The 19,098-nt window shown below is 34.4% G+C and overlaps 3 protein-coding genes across 4 annotated transcripts; all 3 read left to right on the top strand.

Annotated features, from left to right (window-relative positions):
- The first annotated feature begins 317 nt into the window (after positions 1 to 317).
- On the top strand, positions 318 to 3,140 carry LOC146940562 (vacuolar protein sorting-associated protein 29). The gene is made up of 4 exons (XM_085754253.1): positions 318 to 528; positions 1,258 to 1,429; positions 1,844 to 1,981; positions 2,598 to 3,140. Exons 2-4 carry the CDS (start codon positions 1,298 to 1,300, stop codon positions 2,898 to 2,900), a joined length of 573 nt encoding a protein of 190 aa, XP_085610379.1. The 5' UTR covers positions 318 to 528; positions 1,258 to 1,297; the 3' UTR covers positions 2,901 to 3,140.
- A 1,632-nt stretch (positions 3,141 to 4,772) lies between these two features.
- Positions 4,773 to 12,180, top strand: LOC146940561 (TMV resistance protein N-like). Of its 2 annotated transcripts, XM_085754250.1 has the most exons (7): positions 4,773 to 4,854; positions 4,966 to 5,502; positions 7,043 to 8,141; positions 8,225 to 8,509; positions 8,601 to 9,581; positions 9,704 to 10,366; positions 11,728 to 12,180. In XM_085754250.1, the coding sequence occupies exons 2-7, from the start codon at positions 5,027 to 5,029 to the stop codon at positions 12,043 to 12,045; spliced, it is 3,822 nt and encodes a 1,273-aa protein (XP_085610376.1). In that variant the 5' UTR covers positions 4,773 to 4,854; positions 4,966 to 5,026; the 3' UTR covers positions 12,046 to 12,180. The 2 variants fall into 2 exon arrangements, with proteins under 2 accessions (XP_085610376.1, XP_085610377.1); XM_085754251.1 differs by lacking the exon at positions 4,773 to 4,854 and having other exon boundaries at positions 4,856 to 5,502.
- A 759-nt stretch (positions 12,181 to 12,939) lies between these two features.
- On the top strand, positions 12,940 to 18,839 carry LOC146940560 (TMV resistance protein N-like). The gene is made up of 6 exons (XM_085754252.1): positions 12,940 to 13,616; positions 13,895 to 14,993; positions 15,077 to 15,361; positions 15,453 to 16,433; positions 16,561 to 17,253; positions 18,302 to 18,839. The coding sequence occupies exons 2-6, from the start codon at positions 14,064 to 14,066 to the stop codon at positions 18,617 to 18,619; spliced, it is 3,207 nt and encodes a 1,068-aa protein (XP_085610378.1). The 5' UTR covers positions 12,940 to 13,616; positions 13,895 to 14,063; the 3' UTR covers positions 18,620 to 18,839.
- Positions 18,840 to 19,098: the final 259 nt, after the last annotated feature.

Raw genomic sequence — 19,098 nt, 5'->3', positions numbered from 1 at the left:
TTAAATATATTCTGATGTGGCACTGATTATTTAAAATAGAAAATGTTACATCATATATTAATGTGCCACATCGGCACAAGTGGCAAGGGATGAGTTTAATTTCTGAATTTCACAAAATATGGGGACTAAAATTGCTGATTTAGAAATAGGGGGACCAAAATTGAGAAATTTTAAAAATAAGGGGACCAAAACTGCACTTAAGCCTTTTTTTTGACTCCATTGATTACTTCTATATTTTAATAATTTTTTTAGGATATAAAAAAAGCTAAAGGGACAAACTTTTTTTAGTTTAATTTTTAAAGTGACATTTTTTTGTTTATTTCTCTTTCATTTTGATTAAAAAAGTTAATTTCTCCAAAATTAAGAATCATTTGACAAATCTGCGTGGAAATTAATTTTCCGTTTGATAATGATTCTTCTGACCAACTAACTCTTGTCTTTGATCCTGCTTCCCATTTCGCCGCCGCTGCCGCTGCCACAACTTATCGCCACCGTGGCGCGTAGTCACCACAGCTTCACCTTCATCAGGTTCATTCTTTGGCGATTGATTTTCTCTCTCTGATCGAATTCTGTTATCATTTCAAACAAGATTCGATGCCATCGCCGAACAAACAAAATTTTCTATCATTTATTTTGTTAGCACGAGTTCTTACGTAACCTGTTTGTTTCGATTTTGCGGATTGATCACACTTACTTTCACGATTCTTCAACTTCAATTTCGATTTTGTTTTGTCAGTGTTAATCTCTGCAACTCTAATTTTCACACTACTTGTGTATTATTCTATTTAATGTCAGTGTAAATAGTTTTACTCTGTCAGCAAATCACAATCAATCAAATGAATGTCTTAAAAAATAGAGAAAATAGAAGATGTATCAACATTGTAAAATAGTTTTACACTGACATCCCAATGAACATCTTGATCGTGTATTCCTCCAAATTACAATGATATTTTAAAATTAGTTGTATCATTGTATGACATGACATTGATGGTTTCTTATTAGATGATAGTGTAAAACTATTTTACACTGTCATTGTCCACTAAACTCTTAAAAATAGTTATGTTTAAATTTAAATGTTTTTTTTTATTTTTTTATGATTTGACGGTTATAATTGATTGACAGTGTAAAACATCTTTACACTAACATTGTTTACGAATTAAATATTTTATGAATGCATAAATACGTAGATTTTGTTTGGCAATTTTTTTATGCAAAGTCAGTAATACTGTGTTGATGGGTGATATTTTGTTTCTTTAGGTTCTTTATTCGCCGAGTTTTCATATTTTGATTGGTGAGGATGGTGCTGGTGTTGGCCCTAGGGGATTTGCATGTGCCCCACAGAGCAGCTGATCTCCCTGCAAAGTTCAAATCCATGCTTGTCCCGGGCAAGATCCAGCATATTATTTGCACTGGAAATTTATGCATTAAAGTATGTGTGATTTTCTGTCTTACAGGAACAAGTTATACCGATCCAAGTTGATTGTTTCCGTGTTACTTATTTTGGAAATACTAATTACTCATGTTCCCTTCTTTATTGTTTACTTTCTAAAACTTTCTTACAAACATAGGAAAAATTTCCTTTGTTCGTTCTTTGTTTAGTTGGGTTGTCTTTCAGTTATGCCTAATGCAATCAAACGTTAAGAGCGTTTCAAATATTTTCTTAAATGGTATGAGGGGATTGGGTGTCAAAGTGAAGATTCTATATAGTATTATTAAGATTCATTTTTTTTGCAAGTTGTATCATGTGGAATTAGGTGAATTACATTTTCGGTATTCGAATTGGGTGAATATTTAAATTTAATGCTTGGATTTCTAACCTAAATTTTATGTGAATTATGCTCAGGAAGTTCATGACTACTTGAAGACTCTTTGTCCAGACTTACATATAACTCGTGGCGAGTATGATGAAGAGACAAAATATCCAGAGACTAAAACACTAACCATCGGTCAATTTAAGCTTGGACTTTGCCATGGTCATCAGGTTTGATTCATGTTTACTCTGAAGTTATTTTACCACTTCATGTATAATACATATTTGCAGGCATGAACAATGTTGAGAGTCTCACATTAGATATAATACAGTCTGAAAAGGTGCTTATATATGGAAGAGATTTCTCACATTACAAATTGATTTTGTGGGGTTGAGTTGGGTCAAACTCTAATTCTAAACGCAAGACAGTAATTTAGGATTTTACTGCCTATTAGTGGGTAATGTACTTTTCATTTTCTTGATCGAAGTTATAGACATAAGGCAACAAGAAAAACAAACTACAGGGAAGAATATGGAGTCATTCCTATAGTTTATCTTGAAACACCATGAACAGCTGAGTCTAGGTTGAATGATTTTTCTCATTGTAACCCTATACGTTGCCCATGTATGTGTTCAATTAGTGCCTCCTTTCCTCTCCATTGATGGTGTTTTTGACATTTTATCTGATTGATATATAAATTTAAATTTATTTCCACTTATCCGTCTTTCACCAGTGATAAGGTTCTTAAGTAACTGCTTTGCTTTTCCTCTTAATTCAAGACCCAAATTTCTGCATCATTATGTATTGCTATGCTACGTGATGATAGTGTTCTTATTACTTTTGAAGGTTGTTCCATGGGGAGACCTAGATTCACTAGCAATGCTGCAGAGGCAGCTTGATGTAGACATCCTTGTGACAGGTCACACCCATCAGTTTACAGCATACAAACATGAGGGTGGCGTGGTTATAAATCCAGGTTCTGCAACTGGTGCCTATAGCAGCATCACATATGACGTGAACCCAAGTTTCGTCCTCATGGACATTGATGGTCTGCGTGTTGTGGTCTATGTGTATGAACTAATTGATGGAGAGGTTAAGGTTGATAAGATAGATTTCAAGAAAACATCCTCAAACTCTTCTGCTCACTGAACGTGGTCTTTAGTCCAGAATTCTTGTTCTTTTGTATTTTTCCTTCAAACTTTGTAAAGAGGTTCTGGTTTTAATTGCTATAGCTATACATTAATTTGAACAGTTGTATTCTGGGCATATTATAGGTTTACAGGATTTATTTCATTTGACCAATTTGTCAACTGTGGACAACATATATAGCTGATTAGATGTGACTTAATGTGACCGGTGAACTAGTATGTTGATTTTAACTTGTTCCTACGTTGGTTGTGACTCTAATTTCTTCGCAATATTGGCACCCAAAACTTTTGTATTAGCAAGAGAAGAATGTAGATACATATACCACTATCACGTTTTAAATTTATGAAATTCAAATTCAAATTCAAAATTAAATGTAGAAGAACTCACAGGTTATATAGAGAAAACAAGTAAAATAGAAGAAGCTATTACTTATTAACTATGAAGCCCGGATACTCCAAAACGGAGACGTACCCGTACCGGATACGTATCGGATACCGATACTCCACGGATACTCGCGGATACGCACCCACGAAGTATCCGAATTAATTATTTAAATTTTTAAAAAATATTTTAACGGATACTTATCCGATACTCCGCAGATACACAAGGATACTTATAAGATATTTCACAGATACGTATCCTAGAAAAAGATGAAGAGTAAAAAAGTGAGACAATGTTGTAAACATTCGGTGGAGATATATATGATTCAATTTTAGATATGCATCACTAGAATTGTTTCTCGATGAACCGCTTAAAATTATACTTCTTGTGAATGAAGGTAACGAGACAGAGATGATTCAGTTAATCAAAATTTGTGTTGAGTTCTTTTAATCAATGTTTATTTTCTTCAATTATTTTACATACATATAAGTTTTAGTATAAAAATTTTGTTGACGTATCCTAGCCGTATCGTATCCTAAATTTTGAAAAATTTGCGTATTCCCGTACCCGTATCGTATCGTACCCGTACCGGTATCCGTATCTGGGCTTCATATTAATAATAAAAGTAAAGACTCAAAATAGAACTGTATATTTTGAATAAATTTGAAGCACAGATAAATTAAATATTGGAATTTATAGTTTTACAATCATCAATAATTGTACTCTCATACTTATTACTACCTCCGTCCCGGTATAATTGACCTACTTTGGTTTTTCACACAGATTAAGAAAAGTGTATAAATAAAGGGGAAAGTAGAATATATTGTATTGGGAATGATAAAAGTAGTATTATTTAGTGTTATATTGTATTGGGAATGATGAAAGTTGTATTGAAAATTGAAATGGGTCAGTTATTTTGGGACACTTTTTTTTAGAAAATGGGTCAGTTATTCCGGGACGGAGGGAGTAACGTTATAGCAAGGCCTGTAGGCTGTAGGCTGTAGGCTGTAGTACTACAATACAAGTTCAAGATAAAATAACCCTCAGTTAAAAATCTGAAACTGAGGGAAGGTAAATGCCAAAGAGTAATGATATTTTGACATTCATTTGATGACAACTTTGTTGACAATCTTGTTTTTCTCACTTCTTATTGGTCAAAAACAATGGAGAGAGAAAAAGGAAGAGAGAGGATAACAACATCATGTGAGTATGAGAGAGAAAGTTGTCCAAAAGTTGTCAAAAAGTGGTTGTCAAAATATCATTTCTCATGCCAAATTCTACCCCTTAACTCAACCCACGATTCTTTGTAGTGAACTTTCAATTATGTCTGTTATTTTAATGTTAACTTTTTCTTCCCAGTCAGGGTTTTAAAAGACCTAGGACTTAAATATATTAAGATTCGCTGACATTGATATAAGGAATGGCAATAAAAAAGTACACAACTTTGAAAAAAAAAAACATTTCTAACAAATAATACCATGTGGTGGTGTCCACGTGGACAACTTTTACACATATTAATCTGTCGAGACATTGATCCATTCTGAAGCTGAAAATCATATTTTCACTGGTACTGGTGAGCACTCTTGCTTTGACTCCAATTCTACAAGTTCTATTTTTGCATCTGAGTATAACTTTTTGAATAACTTGTCCTTAATGTTTTTTATTTTTTATTTTTTATTTTCAGGTGCTTCAATCTAAAGCAGCACATCCTTTCATTTCCTGTAGTTGAATCTTAAATTATTTCAATGGAAGACTGTTCACAAAACTCAAAATGGAAGTATCATGTTTTCTTGAGTTTTAGGGGAGAAGACACGCGCTTAGGCTTCACCGATCACCTATATGCAGCCTTGGTGCGCAAGAGTATAATAACGTTCAGAGATGATGAAGAACTTGCAAGAGGTGAATTCATCTCACAAAAACTACTCCTTGCAATTGAAGAATCTCTCTCAGCAGTTGTCATAATCTCCAAAAACTATGCTAACTCAGCTTGGTGTTTGGATGAGTTAGTCAAGATTCTCGAATCCAAATGTTTGTTAGGACAACAAGTGTTCCCAATCTTCTATGGTGTAGATCCCTCCGATGTAAGGAATCAAAGGGGAAGTTTTGCCGAGGCTTTTAAGAAACATGAAGAGAAATTTAGTGAAAGCAAAGAGAAAGTGCAAAAGTGGAGAGATGCATTGAGAGTGGTTGCCAACTTGTCGGGGTGGGACTCCAAAGACCAGTAAGTGAATGGCTTTAATTTTCACTTGGTTTTAAACATCATGTATTGATAGAGCCTACTTGTCCAAAAACTATTGTAACCTAAGCACCGACACAAACACTAGACACGACATTGACATGGACATGTTGAAAACGGTGAAAAAAAAAAATGAATTCACTGAACGTAATCACATGTGCTGGTGACATGTTAGTGTCGAACAATGGACCCGTCTTCAATTAGAAGTGTCGGTGCTACAAAGATTGTAACTAGCGTGTGTCTGTCCACTTTTCTAAGTCAATCATTTATAATTTGTCAAAAATAATAATAGAAGTTACAAAGTTCTATGCCCTTATATAGGAAAATACATTTATTTATATTGGAGAGAAAGTAACAAAATTGTAAATTAAATAGTTTAAATGAAGTCCCCATGATCATAGTCAATTGGCAGGGACATTGCAATTAGGGGTGTTCAAATAATTCAGTTAACTGCACCAAACTATGAACCAAACTGCATCCAACCCTGTTTTGGACTGAACCATTTCAAACAGTTTTGAACTGAACCACTTTTTCAAACCAGTTCCAGTGCAGTTTAAATCCGGTTCAGAACCGGTTTGAATTTAAGAACTTTTTTAAAAAAATAAAATAAAATTATCTGCAAAATGTTTAACATCCCGAGAACAAAATTAACACCACTGGTCTTCCAATCTGATATATTGCATAAATGTGAGGCAAGTTGGAATTTTATTCACCATCGTTGGAATTTTATTCAGCTCTAGAACAAAATTAACACTCACAAAAAGCATGCTTTACTCCCTTTAACAATGCTTGAGCTTACATCGTTGGAATTGGGAAGCTGGAACGATGGGGGTGCAGAGATTTCTCCAGCAACCATAGTAATTATTGAGTATTAGTAATTTTGAACGATTCGAGAGCAGTGGTATCAAGCTTCATCTTCATTGTTGTAGATTATCGATTGAATTGTTAGATCTCAGTGGTTGTTTGAAGCAATCATAATTTTGATTGCAATACTTGAGCTTGATTCATTAAAAAACAATGACTAAAATCCGGTTTGAAAACTAGTTCAAGAATTATCTGGTTCAAAAACCGGTTTAAAACTGTAAACCGGTTCGAAACTGATTCGAAATAAATAAACCGGTTCAAAACTGTAAACCAGTTCAGAACCGGTTTTAAACCGAATTGGAACTGGTTTGAAAAATAAACCAGTTTTTTTTAAAGTGGTTTTAAAAACTGAATTGTATCCATTAATATGGTTCAGTTCCAATGCAGTTTAGAACCATGAACACCCCTAATTGCAATATGCAGGGGCTGGGGTTCGAACCCCGGATTCCCCATTTACCTTAAAGGATGAATTTTTAGCCACTAGGCTACTTGACAGAAAAAAATAGTTTCAATAAAGGCTACAATCAGAAGAAAAAATGACAACACCAAAATTAGGTATCCCCTTTATATATAGGTAATAATATAGATAGGTGCAGATGTAAGCTGACCTTGCATATTAGTTTATGACTTGATCATATGTTATGGTTTTTGTTATATGCAGACATGAAACTAAACTCATTGAAGAAGTTATTGCACAAGTATGGAAAAGACTGGAACTCAAGTTCCCATCCTATAACGATGGACTGGTTGCAATTGATGTAAGATTGGAAGAACTATATTCAACTCTGAAGCTAGGACTGGAGGATGTTCGTTTCATAGGGATATGGGGTATGGGCGGGATAGGAAAAACAACTCTTACTACTGCTCTCTTCAAAAAAATCAAAAGCCAATATGATGTAAGTTGCTTCATTGCCAATGTCAGAGAGGTCTCTGGGGAAAGAAACCAAGATCTCCAACAGTTACAAAGTAAAATTCTTTCTCATCTGAACATAAAAGGAATGGTAATTGAAACATTAAGCCAAGGAAAGGACAGCTTGAGAAACCTTTTATCCAACAAAAAGGTTCTTCTTGTCCTTGATGATGTAAGTTCTAAAAGCCAACTTGAGAATTTGGCAGGAAGCCGAGAATGGTTTGGTCGAGGTAGTAGAATTATAGTCACAACTAGGGATAAGCACCTCTTGATATCGCATGATGTATTGTTTGAAATGTATGAGAGTAAAATTTTAAATAAAAGCGAATCCCTTCATCTTTTTTGTGAAAAAGCATTTAAAGAGGATGCACCTAAAGAGGGTTTTGTGGAGTTGTCTGAAAGTGTGGTTGAATATGCTGGAGGCCTTCCTTTGGCTCTTGAAGTGTTGGGTTCTTTTCTATGTGGAAGAAGTATTTCTGATTGGGAAGATGCTTTAATCAAGATTAAACAAGTTCCACATGATGATATCCTAAACAAACTTAGAATAAGCTATGACATGTTAGAAGATGAACACAAAACCATTTTTCTAGATATTGCATGCTTTTTTAAGGGATGGTACAAACATAAAGTGATACAAATATTGGAAAATTGCGGCCTTCATCCAACAGTTGGAATAAATGTTCTCATAGAAAAATCGTTAGTAACTTTTGATGGAAGAGTTATCTGGATGCATGATATGCTTGAAGAAATGGGTAAAACTATAGTTTTTCAAGAATCCCCTAATGATCCTGGTAGACGAAGTAGATTGTGGTCTCTAGAGGATATTGATCAAGTGCTAAGAAAAAACAAGGTAATTGCCAAACTTAATGTTACAATAGTTTTATCACATTCCTTGTATATAATCTTATCCTATCTGATGATTATTTTTTTTAGGGAACTGAAACTGTGCAAGGTATCGTTTTGAAATCATCTCCATCTACCCTGCATGAATCACATTGGGACCCTGAGGCGTTCTTGAAGATGGGAAATCTAAGGTTACTCATTATATTATGTGATTTGCATCTTTCGCTTGGTCTGAAATGTCTTTCTAGCTCAGTAAAAGTGCTTGTATGGTGGGGATATCCGATGAATACTCTTCCACTTGGAGTTCAACTAGATGAGCTTGTACACCTACAAATGATCAACAGTAAAGTTAAAGAGTTATGGAGTGGAAACGAGGTAAGAATTTTCTGTTAAGAGCCTTGGTGTAACATATAATATTTTTCTTGGTTTTCAAATGCTAATCTGTTTCTTGGTTTTTTTTGTTCAGTATTATGGAAAGCTGAAAGTAATTGATTTGAGTAACTCCAAAGATTTACGTCAAACTCCAAATGTCTCTGGAATTCCAAATCTTGAAGAGCTGTATGTTAATGATTGTACAAAACTTGTTGAAGTTCACCAATCCATCAGACAACATAAAAAGCTTAGGATATTGAGCTTGATGGGATGTGTAGATCTGAAAATCTTTCCAAAGAAATTGGAAATGTTTTCCTTGAAGATGCTATTTCTTTCTGACTGCTCAAACATTAAAAGACTTCCTGATTTTGGGAAAAATATGACATGCATTACGGAGCTTAACTTATTGAATTGCGAAAATCTTCTTTCCCTTCCAAACAGCATTAGTAACCTGAAGTCTCTTAGAATTCTCAACATATCAGGATGTTCTAAAATTTGTAACCTGCCAGATGGTATAAATCAAAATACGGCTTTGGAGGACATTGACTTGAGCAGAACTGCTATTAGAGATTTGGATCCATCCCTACTTCAGTTAGGAAATCTCAAAAGATTATCTTTCAGAAGTTGTAGAGGTCCAGCTACCAATTCAAGCTGGAACTTTCATCTGCCTTTTGGCAAGAAGTTCAGCTTTTTCCCAGCTCAAACAACTAACTTAACTTTGCCTCCTTTTCTATCAGGCCTTTCCTCATTAACTGAATTAGATTTAAGTGATTGCAATCTCACTGATAGTTCAATTCCTCTCAATATTGATTGCTTATCATCATTGGAGAGACTAATCCTCAGTGGGAACAATTTTGTACGCCTGCCAACTCACTACATTTCTAATCTTTCAAAGCTTCGTTATCTTGAATTGGAAGATTGTCCACAGCTTCAATCTTTACCAATGCTTCAGCCTCAAGTACGCTTGTACGTAACAGATTCAAATGCAAAGGAAGCTTATGCATTGGATCCACAAAAGATATGGAAGCTGTTTGAATCAAGTGACAAGAAACTCTTACACTCATCTATGCATCGTGTGTGTACATCTACAAACTAAATAATTCTCACTTAGAATACACACACGAACCCTCTTATTATTTTAAAATGTATGCATGAATTTTATCTATTGTTGTTAACAGAAAACTTATATTATTACAGGTTCCTGACTTCCCCTATCCTATGTACTTCGAAATGCCATCCAGATTTGATAATCAGAATTTATTTCCCTTGACCTCTTCATATGTGTCGAGACTTGATTCAATTGCATCAGTACAAGTGGACATCCCAGATGATTGTCTTTTAAGTGACTGGTGGGGGGTGGCTGTATATGTGGCCTTAGAAGCTGAAGGTTTTGTGGCCAGGCACATGCGTTTGAGTTGGAACTTTGATACTCTGGGGTCTGAAGATGGCCCCTCCTTGTCACTGCTTACAGGTTCAACGGCAGCCAATGATTTTTACCTCTTCACAATGGTAGTGCGTGGTGACTTTATATATATTCAGAGACACCTTAGTGGGGACCCAAAGTTCATGCGGGAGCAATTCTGCAAGCACAGAAAGCCAGAGTTAAGCGAAAACAATTCACTGCGTTTCGAAGTACAAGTGGAAGGGTGCAAGATAAGGAAGTGTGTGTGGCGTATGTTGCGCAAGGAAGATTATCTTGAGGACTTGCAAATGCTGAAAAGTAGTGGGCTTGTTGTAGCACATTCCGATTCCGGGCATCCAGCTGGTATGAACAAATCATCTGAGGATGGATCCAAGGTGAAGGAAACTACTACTTTGGATGTGCAGAACATAGAAAGGTCCATCGAGAACTTCTCTTTGGTAAGTCCTCTTCTAGTAAGTGCATGAAATACCTAAAAAAAATTACTGATATTCTCCATGCAACTTAATTTATCCAAATTCATTTTACACATCTTTTTCTTTTTTCTTTTTCAATCTACATCATTTATTCCATCTCACATTGTTTTCAGAACATATAATGGCAACTTTTTTCTTTTCTAGTTAATCTGAAAGTGTTATGCTCATGAGAGAACATCATATATATACTCCATCCGGACTCCATTATAAGCAAAAATAACTAATTACACAAAGATTAAGAAAAATGGTTAATCTTGTTTAATTTTCTTGATGTAATTAGAAAATAATTGCATTTCCAAAACTAGCCTTTATTTTCATTTAATTTTTACGAGTATTTGTTTTGTTGAACGATATTTTGAGAATAATAGCATTAAATAGGGTGAAGTTAGTTAGATTTTGTTTATAATTTGGTTCATCAAATATAACTACTTTTTTTACTTATATTTGAGTCCAGAGCAGTAACTTCAAATGGTCAAGATGACAACAGTCGATATCAACAGCCAATAAAAAATATTCAGCTTCATATTGTAGATTTAAGAGTATTATATTAAGAATGGAGAAGTTAAAGTGAAAAAATAAGGTGGCAACTATAATTGGAAAGACAATAGTTTAACTTAAGAAAGTTTAAGCACGTGATCAGAAGAACGTAAAAAAATTTGTGAGAAGGATAGACAATACTGTGAAAAAATTCAATAGCTAGAGATAAAAGGGACCAAAAATAACCAATGCAGACCAAATTATTTTTAATGTTTTAGATTTACTTAATCTGTCATTAGACGTGATTTATAAATGATTATCATACTGTCATGTGACTCCAAATACATAGGAAATTTCACATACTGAAAAAACCTTAGCTGTTGTTGTTATGGTCAAGCAAACAACTAAAATGAAAAATATATAACCTATTTAGATTATAATGTCCTAATTCTAACTATAGTATATTCAAAATATAGACTACAAGGATTCAAATGCTTATTTTTTTTCGATTTGTTGGTCTATACTCAGGGTACCTAAAATAGATGATGACCTCAAAAGTGGGTCTTATTAAATGTAATGCCTAAAACTATAAAACAGACAATATTCATGTGGCTCTTAAATCATGAAGAAAACTTGTTTTTGGTCCCAAATGTTTATCTGTACACATTTATTTTCTGTGACAATGTTCATGCGTCATGTATCTCTTATCCAAAATAAAAGACATTCAATCTCTGGGCATTTTTCATAAAAAAAGTAAAATCACTCTTACTGTTTTTCGGTTCGACGTTATAGAACTTTAATTACATATCAATCTCAACCTGTTTGCTACCACTGTTCTTATCTTGCAGGGGAATATGCTTCGCAATATTAGACAAGGACTTGGTGTAAGTGTGCTAGCTTTGATATCAATGATGGTTGGGGCTACAATATTCCATTCGCCTGTGAATGATTTGCGCTTCAAAAAGTCCGTCGCAATAAATGAGACCGTAACTAATAAACTATTAAAATCACATTGGATTTCCTCCAATGATAGTGTACTTAAGGTCAATACGCCGCAATTGCACGACAATCCTCGTAACAGAAAAGTGAGCCAGAGGTTGTCATTTCCAATTTACCAGCCACCAAGGAGGTTGATTTTCTCTCAGAGCCACTCTTGTTTAACTTAACTAGATGAGAAACATTCTTCTTTTTGACAGTTTTGTTCTTTTTTTTTTTTTTTGTAGTTTATATTTCATTATTTTTCTTCATTCTAATGGGGTTTTGTAATAAATCTTATTTTATCATTATTTTCTTTCTAAAAACATAGTTTTGACAGGAACTTCACAATAGTTAAAATTACCAAAATTTTAAGAATGGAACAAAAAGGAAAGAAATTCAGAACAATATAATATATTGATGTTGATGCGACTGATATGATGTTAATGCCATAAGATGAGATGCAAAAGAGTAATGCTAACCCTATTAAGTGCATATTGGGTCAAGAAATTGATGACTCCATTTATGAGAGAGATGGACAAATATGAGATTGGTGGGATCTATGTTTGAATATAATTTCAAACATGGGTCCCACCAATCTCATATTCGTGTCTTTCTCTTTACAAATGAAATCCTCCATTTGTTTTGAGAAATGAAGAGGATCCCAACACATATTTGTTTTTGTGTATGTAATTCACTCACCGTGTCTAATATCAAGTTACTAAATTACTCGAGATAACTTCTGTTGCGAACATGGCTTGGGATACAAGAAAGAACCTATCACTGTATTTCTAAATGAGTCTTAAACAATTGATGCATATTTCAATTAGAAGCAATATAATTAGGGTGGTGATGGTATTTTAAAGTAGAAATATGGTGGCCATATATTTTTTTATGTGAAAGAAATATAACTGTTAAAACTGAAAGGAGGTATTATTAGAAGATGTGTTTCTTTTTGACAGACTAGAAGATGTGTTCTGAACTTGACAACTCAATAGATTTTATGTTGCTTATAGATGTTATTACATGTCTTTGTTCCATTACTTATAAGGGTGAACTAAATTAGTCACATGTCAACTAAAATGGGGTGGTCCCAGTGATAAACAGTTTGGTTAACTTAAGCATGTGATCACAAATGCCAATATCTAGTTTGGCTAAACTCAGGAATCTCTATGTACTTTTAAATATGTCTATTATTATTCTAATGTCAATTATCTTTTTCTTGTCAAGTTTTTACTAGACCAAGGATTTTTATAGATATATTAATTATAACAAGGAGTGACTGAAAAACTACTCCCAGCGTGGAAAACTCTTACACATATTCATCTCTCGAGACATTGATCCATTCTGAAGCTGAAAATCATCTTTAGAGTGATATCAGTGACCACTATTGCTTTCTCTGCAAAGGTTGGGTCTCTGCAACTTCAATCTTTTGAACCTGATCTGTGTAACTTTTTGAATAACTAGGCCTTATTGTAAGGAAACAATAAGGCCTAGTTATTCAAGCAAACATGTGTTCCCAATATTCATTGAAGAGAAATCATAAGGCCTAGTTATTCAATGAGTTTAGTTCTTCAAGAAAACATGTGTTCCCAATATTCTACGGTGTAGATCCCTCCGATGTAAGGAATCAAAGGGGAAGTTTTGCCGAGGCTTTTAGGAAACATGAAGAGAAATTTACTGAAAGCAAAGAGAAGGTGCAAAGGTGGAGAGATGCATTGAGAGAGGTTGCCAATTTGTCAGGGTGGGACTCTAAGGATCAGTAAGTGCTTGCCTTTAATTTTTGCTTGGGTTGTAAACATCATATATTTACAGAACTTACAATATTTTAACTAGTGCATGTCTGATCGCTTTTCTCGATCTATCATTTATTATTTGTCAAAAAAATAATAGAAGTAAAAATATTATATGTAGCCATTTAGAAAAATTCAGTTATTTATTTGAGGATAAAATGACAAAATTGTAAATAGAATAGTTGAAAGGAAGGGCAAAATCGTAAGAAAAATGACTAAACCAAAACTCGGTTTTCATTCTATGCAGACATGAAACTAAACTCATTGAAGAAGTTATTGCACAAGTATGGAAAAAACTGGAACTCAAATTCCCATCCTATAACGACGGACTGGTTGCAATTGATGCAAGATTGGAAGAATTATATTCAACTCTGAAGCTAGGATTGGAGGATGTTTGTTTCATAGGAATATGGGGTATGGGCGGGATAGGTAAAACAACTCTTACTACAGCTCTCTTCAAAAAAATCAAAAACCAGTTTGATGTAAGTTGCTTCATTGCCAATGTAAGAGAGGTCTCTGGGGAAAGAAACCAAGGTCTGCAACAGTTACAAAATAAAATTCTTTCTCATCTGAACATAAAAGGAATGGTAATTGAAACATTAAGCCAAGGAAAGGACAGCTTAAGAAACCTTTTATCCAACAAAAAGGTTCTTCTTGTCCTTGATGATGTAAGTTCTAAAAGCCAACTTGAGAATTTGGCTGGAAGCCAAGAATGGTTTGGTCGAGGTAGTAGAATTATTGTCACAACTAGGGATAAGCACCTATTGATAGCACATGATGTATTGTTTGAAATGTATGAGAGTAAAATTTTAAATAAAAGTGAATCCCTTCAACTTTTTTGTGAAAAAGCATTCAAAGAATATGCACCTAAAGAGGGTTATGTAAAGTTGTCAGAAAGTGTGGTCGAATATGCTGGAGGCCTTCCTTTGGCTCTTGAAGTGTTGGGTTCTTTTCTTTGTGGAAGAAGTATATCTGATTGGGAAGATGCTTTAATCAAGATTAAACAAGTTCCACATGATGATATCCTAAACAAACTTAGAATAAGCTATGACATGTTAGAAGATGAACACAAAACCATATTTCTAGATATTGCCTGCTTTTTTAAAGGATGGTACAAACATAAAGTCGTACAAATATTAGAAAATTGCGGCTTTCACCCAACAGTTGGAATAAATGTTCTTATAGAGAAATCTTTAGTAAGCTTTGATGGAAGAGTTATCCGGATGCATGATATGCTTGAAGAAATGGGTAAAACAATAGTTTTTCAAGAATCCCCTAATGATCCTGGTAGACGAAGTAGACTGTGGTCTGTGGAAGATATTGATCATGTGCTGAGAAAAAACAAGGTAGTTGTCAAATTTAATGTTACACCACTTTTAATGTGTTCCTTGTATATTCTCTTGCCTATCTGAAAATTATTGTTTATTAGGGAACTGAAGCTGTGCAAGTTATAGTTTTGAAATCATCGCCATCTAAACTGTATGAAGCACATTGGGACCCTGAGGCATTCTCGAAGATGGGTAATCTTAGGTTACTCATTATATTATGTGATTTACATCTTTCCCTTGGTCTGAAATGTCTTTCTAGTTCTCTAAAAGTGCTTGTATGGTGGGGATGTCCACTCAATGCTCTACCACTTGGAGTTCCACTAGATGAGCTTGTATATTTACAATTGATCAAAAGTAAAGTTAAAAAGTTGTGGAATGGAAATGAGGTAAGAGTTTTTAGTTAAGAGCCTTTATATAACTTATAGTATTGACCAATGATTTTCAAATGATAATCTGTTTCTTGGTTTTTTTGGTCAGCATTTTGGAAAGTTGAAAGTAATTGATTTGAGTAACTCCAGAGATTTACGTCAAACTCCAAATATCTCAGGAATTCCAAATCTTGAAGAGTTGTATCTTAATGATTGTAGAAAACTTGTCGATGTTCACCAATCCATCCGACAACACAAAAAACTCAGGATATTAAGCTTTATGGGATGTGTAGATCTGAAAACTTTCCCAAAGAAATTGGAAATGTGTTCCTTGAAGATGCTATTTCTTTCTGACTGCTCAAACATTGAAAGACTTCCTGATTTTGGGAAGAATATGACATGCATTACAGAGCTTAACTTATTGAATTGCGAAAATCTTCTATGCCTTCCAAACAGCATAAGTAACCTGAAGTCTCTCAGAATTCTCAACATATCAGGATGTTCAAAAATCTGCACTTTGCCAGATGGTATAAATCAAAACAAGGCTTTGGAGGACATTGACTTGAGTAGAACTGCTATTAGAGAATTGGATCCATCTCTACTACAGTTAAGAAATATCAAAAGATTATCTTTGAGAAGTTGTAGCGGGCCAATGTCCAATTCCATCTGGGAGTTTCATCTGCCTTTTGGCAAGAAGTTTAGGTTTTTCCCAGCTCAAGCGACTGACTTAACTTTACCCCCTTTTCTATCAGGCCTTTCCTCATTAACTGAATTAGATTTAAGCTATTGCAATCTCACTGATAATTCTATTCCTTGTGATATTGATTGCTTATCATCATTGGAGAGACTAATTCTAAGTGGGAACAATTTTGGACGCCTACCCACTTACTACCTTGCTAATCTTTCAAAGCTTCATTATCTTGAATTAGAAGATTGCCCACTACTTCAATCTTTACCTATTCTTCCACCTCATGTACGCATGTATGTAACAGATTCAGATGCTAAGGAAGCTAATGCAGTAGATCCACAAAAGATATGGAAGGTGTTTGAATCAAGTGAAAAAGAATTCTTACAGTCACCTGTACCTCGAGTATGTGCATCTGCAAACTATAAATTTTTACCTACATTACACACACAAAGCCACCTATGTTTTTTTTTTTTTTTTTTTATAATGTATTCATGGATTTCATCTTTTGTTTTTACCTACATTATTACAGAGGTTTGATTTCCTCTATCCTATGTACTTCAAAATCCCATCAAGATTTGATAATCAGAAATTTTTTCCCTTGAGCTCGTCATATGTGTCAAAACTAGATTCAGTTGCATTAGTAACAGTGGACATCCCTGATGATTGTCTTTCAAGTGACTGGTGGGGTGTGGCTGTATTTGTGGCCTTAGAAGCTGAAGTTCCACAGGATTCCAAGGAAGCTACTAAAGGTTTTCTTCTCAGATACATGCGCTTGTATTGGAACTTCGATACTCTAGGACCTGAAGATGGTCCCTCCTTATCACTGTCTGCAGGTTCAACAGCATATAATGATCTTTACCTCATCACAATGGTAGTGAGCGGTGATTTTATATACATACGGAGACACCGAAGAGGCGACCGGAAGTCCATGCAGGAATCCTTCAGCAAGCATAGAAAGCCAGAGTTCAAGGATAACAGTTCACTGCGTTTCGAAATGCGAGTGACAGGGTGCAAGATAAGGAAATGTGGGTGGCGTATGTTGCGCAAGGAAGACTATCTTGAAGACTTGCAAATGTTGAATAGTAGTGGACTTGTTGTAGCACCTTCCAATTCTGGGCATTCAGCTGGTATGGACAAATCATCTGTGGATGAATCCAATGGGAAGGATACTACTGCTTTGGATGTGCGGAACATAGAAAGGTCTAATGAGAACTTCTCTTTGGTAAGTCACCTTCTAATAATAGCATGAAATGACCTCATAATTTTAATGATATTCTTCATACATCTTAAGTTTATCCAAATCTAATTTTAAAACTCATTTTATACTTCCTTTTTCACCGTGTTATTAATCACATCTCATAATGTTTTCACAATAATTGATGACACCTTTTTATTTTCTAGTTAATTACCCTTGAAAGTATTATGCTCATGAGAGCACATCAAAGTATAACTATATTTTACTGGTGGTCAAGATGACTAGGTCAATATCAAGAATCAATGAAAAAATTAAGCTTCATACTGTAGAGTGAGAATATTATAATAAAATGAAGTTGTGAAATAAAAAATTAAGGTAACAACTATTATCGGAAAGATGATAGTGTCACCTAAGATAATTTAAGCATGTGATCATAAGAATGTAAAATGTTTTTTGAAGGACAGACAATACTATGAATAATCCAATCGCTTGAGACTGAAAAGGGTGAAAAACACTAATGTAGAACAAATTTGTAAAAATTATTTAAATTTAATTAAGCTGTCATTACCTGCACTTCCTAAATGAATATTATATTGCCATGTGATCCATATATATGGTAGATTTCATATAGTGAAAAAACCTTAGCTGCTGATGTTATGGTCAAACTAACAACCAGCATGATATAATCTATTTTGATTGTAATACTAATGTCCTAATTGTACTATATTCAACATTCAAAACATAGACTGCAAGGATTCAAATGTCTATTTATTTCGATTTGTTTGTCTAAACCGAGAGTACCTAAATTAGACGATGACCTGAAAAGCGGGTCTTGTAAATTATACAGCCTAAAATACTAAAATAGGGTAGACCTTAACTTATGAAGAAATCTTATGGTAATGTTTATTTATTCTCATTCAGTTTCGGTGGCCTAGTATTATCCAAAAGAATAAACATTAAATCTCTGGAAATTTTCTTAAAAAAGTTAAATTGTTCTTAATATTTTTGGTTCGCCATTATTGGACTTTAATTACATAACAATCTTAACTTGTCTATCGCTATTCTTATATTTCAGGGGAAAACATTCCACAATATCAGGAAAGGACTAGGTTTAAGTATGCTAGCTTCGATATCAGTGATGGTTGGGGTTACCGTATTCCGTTCGCCTATGCATGGTTTGCGCTTGAAAAAGCCCACCACAACAATTGAGACGATAACAAATACACTATTAAAATCACATTGGATTTCGTCCAATGATACTGTACTCAAGGTCAATACACTGCAATCGCAACACAATCATTGTAACAGAAATGTGAGGCAGCGGTTGTCATGTCCAACATACCAACCACCAAGGAGGTTGAGTTTCTCTCAGAGCCACTTTTGTTTAACTTAACTAAGACTGTGTTTGGTTGTGCGTTTGAGGTGTCAAATGTACGTCTATATTTCTTTTTGATGTGAAAACAAGAAGCTAATATTACTAGCTTCTGGAAAAAACGCACGTTTAATGCCTATCTGCCGCAGCAACAAACAGATGCTAAATGAGAGAGACATTCTGCTGTTTACCAATTTTATTCTTATTTGTATTTTATACAATATTTCATTTTATTTTTCTATCATTCTAAGAAATTTCATTTTATAATTATTTTCCTTCTTAAAACACAATAGTTTTGACCATAGTCACATAATTCGTCACCCCATTAGAGAACCGCGAATTGGTTCGCGCGAACCGGTTCGCGGTACTTTTGCGAACCGGGTTCGTCTAAATTCGTGTAGCATTCGTAGAAGACAACGAACCGGTGAAATAGAAGATGAACCGTAAAAAAATGTTGCGATTTGCCCTTTTCCAGTTACGAATTTCAAAATTGTGACATA

Source organism: Medicago sativa, chromosome 3, assembly GCF_051527215.1.
Source record: "Medicago sativa cultivar Bolivia chromosome 3, Bolivia_mono, whole genome shotgun sequence".
Classification (NCBI taxonomy): Eukaryota; Viridiplantae; Streptophyta; class Magnoliopsida; order Fabales; family Fabaceae; genus Medicago; species Medicago sativa.
The sequence above is the reverse complement of the archived record's forward strand: the minus strand, read 5'-3'. Positions and strand labels throughout refer to the sequence as shown.